The 6,000-nt window shown below is 43.7% G+C and overlaps 1 protein-coding gene across 1 annotated transcript; it reads right to left on the bottom strand.

Annotated features, from left to right (window-relative positions):
• Positions 1–1,158: 1,158 nt before the first annotated feature.
• On the bottom strand, positions 1,159–3,492 carry LOC310698464 (uncharacterized protein). The gene is made up of 3 exons (XM_083485611.1): positions 3,046–3,492; positions 2,221–2,317; positions 1,159–1,680 (listed from the first exon to the last, which is right to left on the bottom strand). The coding sequence occupies exons 1-3, from the start codon at positions 3,270–3,272 to the stop codon at positions 1,600–1,602; spliced, it is 405 nt and encodes a 134-aa protein (XP_083341737.1). The 5' UTR covers positions 3,273–3,492; the 3' UTR covers positions 1,159–1,599.
• Between the last annotated feature and the right edge of the window lie 2,508 nt (positions 3,493–6,000).

Genomic DNA, 6,000 nt, shown 5'->3' with positions numbered 1-6,000 from the left:
TCCCACTTTTCCTTAGGATGTCCCTATTTTCAATGGAGAAAGGTTGGAGGGTATGGAGTTATCCGTCCCCTGAGCCATCTGAAGGCAATCCTGTATAGGGAAGTTTTTTTTAAAAGTAATGTTGTATGTTTTTATATATGACACTTCTGGTGTGGTGCGCTCAGTGGCGGGTCGAGGGAAAGTGCTCTGCATCAGTGGAGCATGCCCAATCATGGTAAACGGGAACTGGGGAAGAGCGAGGCGTTTCACAACACGCTGTGCCTGTGAATACTTTCTTTATCCTGAGCAAACCGTTTTCTATGACTGTTTATTCGGACTGATGAAGCGTGTAGCGAAACCTGTAATATATCCGGAGAACAGGTCTCCTTTTGCCACTTGCGTTATTCTCACGAGGGTGGTGGCTTTGATTTGCCTTCCTGTGATTGATCCATGCAAACGGCTTTGTGTTTTCAACTCAAGACCTATTGAAGAACATCTCATCCAGTTCAATCTTTAAAGAACAGCTTTGAAAAACTTTTTCATATTCTCCAGTGTGCTACCCTTGCCATTGTGGCGGCACGGGGTTGCCGTTCTGTGATTGGACTTATGCTACTTGTTGAACGGTTCATTTATCCAGTCTGTGTAACGTTTATTGCACATGCAACTTGTTAAGATACAGTTGTATATTTATCCACTCCATTTTTACAGTATCTCCAGACTTTGTCTTACACATGGCACCTTAGTATGTTTGTTGCTTGAATGGTTACAAGTCTATCTGTATTCTAGTTATTATTCTAGTAAATTTGGTTTTATACTTCTAAGCCAGTTTGTGGTGGTGTTGTTTTGCTGCATTATTATTACTGTCACCACATTCGTTACTTTTGTATATACTTTGTAGTTTTGTATCAGAGATGAGGACCAAGGTATCACCTTCTGCATATCATTCAACCTTTGGGCAAGCCACTCTCTGTTTCAGCCTCCCCATCTGCAATACGAAGAGATTACTAATACTGGCCTCCCTCACAGGACTGGTGTTAATTCTTAACATATTGGGTGTATGAACATGAAGCACCAAAGATGCCCTATAAATGGTGAGTCGGTTTTTGGCGTACAGAACCACACAAATACCCCTCCCCTTCTTGCCTTGCTAAAGTGAAAGAACTAAGGCAACAGGGTTAATTTATTTTAATTGCACTTTATTATTATTTTCTTCTTCAAGATCCGTTTTGCCAAGGTTCAAAACTGGGGGTGAGCTATGGCAATAGGTTAAGTTTGGTTTCCACAGAGAGGAGCTGTTCAAGGTGATACCCATCGCTACTCCCAGCAGCAGCCGGGACAAAAGTGTGTAGGGTACAGGTGTGTTCGGCAGTGGTGAATTAAACAGTCAGGACTTTGAAGCTAGACAAAGTCCCCAATTGACATTTGCTACCGAAAGAGAGAGAGAGTCACCCCTCTTCCTGCCAGCAGCCTCAAAAACCACAAGTTAAGGCCACCAAAGCCCAAATGAGCAATCTGGGGAGGCCCACAGGAAAAACCCCAGCTCCATCCATCTCAGCCCCAGATAGCAATCACTGAAGCTCTTGAGAAAAGAAAGTATTGCCATGGCATTTGCCAAGCTGCTCATCCCAGCAGGTACAGGTCATCATCGTCATCGTCATCATCATCGAAGAGTGGGGTGGGGGGAGGCCGACCCTTAAGGCTCTGAAACCAAGAGAAAGAAAGGCAGGGTTAGGTCACTGCTGCTTGGCAGAGCAGGCTCTGACTCAGGTGGCCAGCTGAGCAGGACCATCAGCAAGGCAAGTGGGAGAAGGAAGCCAAGGATGCGGGCTCTAGCTTTCTCCTAGTAAGTCTCAGGGTTGCCCCTTGTGGGACTCAGCAGGGAAGAAGAGGACAAAACTGGAAGTAGTTGGCTCTGCTGCCCGTCAGTGGCTATGGCTCCAGCTATTGTTAGTATTGAATAGTGGACATTGAGCCTAATAAAGTGATTGGACTGATTGGACTTGTTAGTCACTTGTTACTCAAAGGCCATAGCAGCTGAAAGCATGCTTGAAACAAATATGAACATGCCACAAAACCGTAACAATATAGCGCCCCTAACAGCCACAGGAAAGATTGGTGGTGCCCTGGTAACAAAACACTACCACTTTAGTTTATCAAACACCTATTGAGGGCCTCTATGCCTGCCACCTTAAGCCATCCCAAATGGCACCATACACCACTGCACTCCCTCAAAGCTCTTACCACCTCTTCCTCGTCGTCGTCTTCTGCCAAGAGAGTTCCCAATGCAGATGGCTTGGGAGTGGCAACTTTGAAGAAACCACCCTTGTCCTCAAGAAGACTGCAAGAGAAAAAGACAGAAGGAAAAGGAGAGTGGGAGTGATGCAGTGGTTAACGGACCAGAACCCTGGGAGACCAGAGTTCAAATCTCTACTCTGTCCTGAAGCTCATTGGGTAGTGCCTACCATACAGGGTTGATGTGGGGGTTAAATGAGGGAGTGGGGGAGTGCTAGCGCTGATGTCAATGAATGGAGCAGAGGGGTGTTGAGAATTCCATTCCTCCCGTACTGCAGATGTGTGTTTGATTGTTACATGTCACATGTCTGTTTACATTCCAGCACTGATTGTGGGAGTCTTGTGAGATGAAATTGAGATATGCTGTTTCCGCTCTGTATAGTTTTTGTTTTTTGCCGCTCTCTCTCCAAGGAAGAAAGACAGAGAGAGGAGCCATGTTTTCTTTGTTCTGTTACCTTTGATTTAATTTGCAATAAATTAGGCTTAGATGTTACTACTCAAGGCTGAGCTTCTGTTTTGAACTCTGCTCACTGTGTGCTCATGTCCCTGGATATGGGCCACATCAGTGTGATGGGAGACCCGAGGAATGAATCCCAGGCGACGCTGCAGTTGGGGAGAGGCAACAGGCCTCGGCGTTATCACCCAACAAGGGGGAGCCAGGGTCTTCCTTTGTGCCTTAAACCCCATGTTATTAGGGGGTGGGGGGGAAGGCACGGAAAGGCAAGAGACTCATAATGGGTACAGTTCCCGTCCCCCTCCCGCCCTGGCACAGACCTGGAATCCGCTTCCATGGGGCTGGACGCTGGTCTTGGCTGTGAGGCTCCAGCCAAGTCCTGCTGCTTGTCGGCTACAGCAGCTTGAGATGTGGGACCAGCAGTGTGCTGACTTGCCCCACTCTGCTCCTTGCCCTCTGGACTCGTTGTGGACCTCTCCATTGCAGGGGCCATCTCATCCACTGCTGGATTTGGAGGTGCCAGAATGGCAGTGTCTATTGTGTCCATTTCACCCTGAGTGCTTGGCCTCTCCTTCTCAATACTGGCGGAGAGCCTGAGAGGCGGCCTTGCAGCTTGAGCAGAGGCTGCACGCGTTTGTTCAACCGGTGCTTCCAAAGAATGAGCCTCAGGAGCTGCAAAAAGCAGACTGTCTTGGGCTCCTTCGAGAGCGGTGGATGGAGGACTGCTTGAGCTTTCCTTCAGATTAGCCAAAGGAGAGGGGGATGCCACTGGGGCTGGTTCTCGGAGAGAGTTGCTGTGGGGATCTCCATAAAGGGGTGCGGCACTTGGCTGCTTCCTTCCCGCAGGTCCTTCCTTTGCTCCCCCTTTGCTCCTCCTGACTCTCCAGCAGCTGCAAAGTTGTTGTCTGGAACAAGTAGAGGGGAGGGGGGATTATTTGCCACAAAAACGACTGCAGCCCCTGATGAAAGTACTGTGTAATGGTTGGTCTCTAACCAGGACTCAGGAGACCAGGGTGTTGTTTTTTTAAAAAAATTTTTTATTAAAGTTTCGTAAACAATCAAAAGCTTCCAAATTTAAACATAAAAAACAAAACAAAAAAAAGCTACAAAAATGAGAAAATACAAAACACATAAAAGCACACAATAGAGAACAGTTAACAGAATAAAAAAAAGAAAAAAAGAAGAAAAAACACCAAAAAACAAAACAGAAAAAGATTAGTATTTTCATATCTTATACTTCATTCACTAGTTTCTTGACCTCCTCACACCTCCCTTTTTATATTCCAGTTCAGATATTTAGTTCAGCAAATCCTTACCCTCTATCATTTGTCCTTACTCAACATCTTAACCTATAATAAATATATATTTTCCACCATTATCAATCCATATTTACATATTCTTATTAATCTTTTAACCAACACCACTTGTTTTCAATCCAACGTCCCTTTAACATTCATTAATTTTACAGTATTTCTGTAGATAGTCTTTAAATTTTTTCCATTCTTCTTCCACCGCCTGTTCTCCCTGGTCTCGGATTCTGACAGTCATTTCTGCCAATTCCATGTAGTCTATCACCTTCATCTGCCATTCTTCCAAGGTGGGTAGATCTTGTGTCTTCCAATACTTTGCGATGAGTATTCTTGCTGCTGTTGTTGCATACATAAAAAAAGTTCTGTCCTTCTTTGACACCAATTGGCCGACTATGCCCAAGAGGAAGGCCTCTGGTTTCTTCCGGAAGGTATATTTAAATACCTTTTTCATTTCATTATAGATCATCTCCCAGAAAGCCTTAATCTTTGGGCACGTCCACCAAAGGTGAAAGAATGTACCTTCAGTCTCTTTACATTTCCAACATTTATTTTCGGGCAAATGATAGATTTTTGCAAGCTTGACTGGGGTCATGTACCACCTATAGATCATTTTCATAATATTCTCTCTTAGGGCATTGCATGCCGTAAATTTTATACCTGTGGTCCACAACTGTTCCCAGTCAGCAAACATAATGTTATGTCCAACATCTTGTGCCCATTTAATCATAGCAGATTTAACCGTCTCATCCTGAGTGTTCCATTTTAACAGCAAGTTATACATTCTTGAAAGTATCTTTGTTTTAGGATCTCACAGTTCTGTTTCCAACTTTGATTTTTCCACCTGGAAGCCAAATTTTTTATCTAGATTAAAGGTCTCTCTTATTTGGCAATAGTGAAGCCAGTCTCGCACTTTATCTTTTAGTTTCTCAAAACTCTGCAATTTCAATTTGTCTCCTTCCTGCTCCAAATTTCCCAATATTTCGGCCACTTGGCCTCCATATTGAGCTTTTTCTGAGCCTTCGCCTCCATCGGTGACAACGACCTTGGGGTTTTGTTTTCAAGTAAGTCTTTATATCTTGTCCAGACATTAAACAATGCTTTCCTGACAATATGGTTTTTAAACGTTTTATGTGCTTTGACCTTGTCGTACCACAAGTATGCATGCCACCCAAAAACATTATTAAAACCTTCTAAGTCCAGGATATCTGTGTTCTCAAGAAGCAGCCAGTCTTTCAACCAGCAGAAAGCTGCTGATTCATAATAAAGTTTAAGGTCTGGCAGGGCAAATCCCCCTCTTTCTTTTACATCAGTTAGTATTTTAAATTTTATTCTGGGCTTCTTGCCCTGCCAGACGAATCTAGAAATGTCTCTCTGCCACTTCTTGAAACAGTCCATCTTGTCTAAAATTTGTAATAATTGGAACAAAAACAACATTCTTGGCAATACATTCATCTTTATAACAGCAATTCGACCCAACAAGGAAAGCTTCAGATTTGACCATGTTTCTAGATCCTTTTTAACCTCCAACCAACATTTTTCGTAGTTGTCTTTAAATAAGTTCCCATTTTTAGCTGTCATGTTAATCCCCAAATATTTCACCTTCCTAACCACTGTTAAACCTGTCTCATTCTGAAATCTCTCTTTCTCAGTCTTTGTTAAATTTTTCTCAAGGACTTTAGTTTTTAACTTATTCAACTTAAATCCTGCCACATGACCAAACTCTTGAATCAGTTCTAATACTCTTTTAGTACTAGATTCTGGCTCCTGCAATGCCTATCCTGAGTTCACCATTCAACCTTTAGGCAAGCCACTCTCACTCTGTTTCAGCCTCCGCACCTGCAATATGAAGAGATTACTAATACTGGCTTCCCTCACAGGACTGGTGCTAATTCTTACCGTATCGGGTGTATGTACGTGAAGCACCTAAGGTGCCCTATAAATGGTGAGTGGGTTTTTGGCATACAT

This window comes from Podarcis liolepis, assembly GCF_965112155.1.
Source record: "Podarcis liolepis genome assembly, chromosome: Z".
Classification (NCBI taxonomy): domain Eukaryota; kingdom Metazoa; phylum Chordata; class Lepidosauria; order Squamata; family Lacertidae; genus Podarcis; species Podarcis liolepis.
The sequence above is the reverse complement of the archived record's forward strand: the minus strand, read 5'-3'. Positions and strand labels throughout refer to the sequence as shown.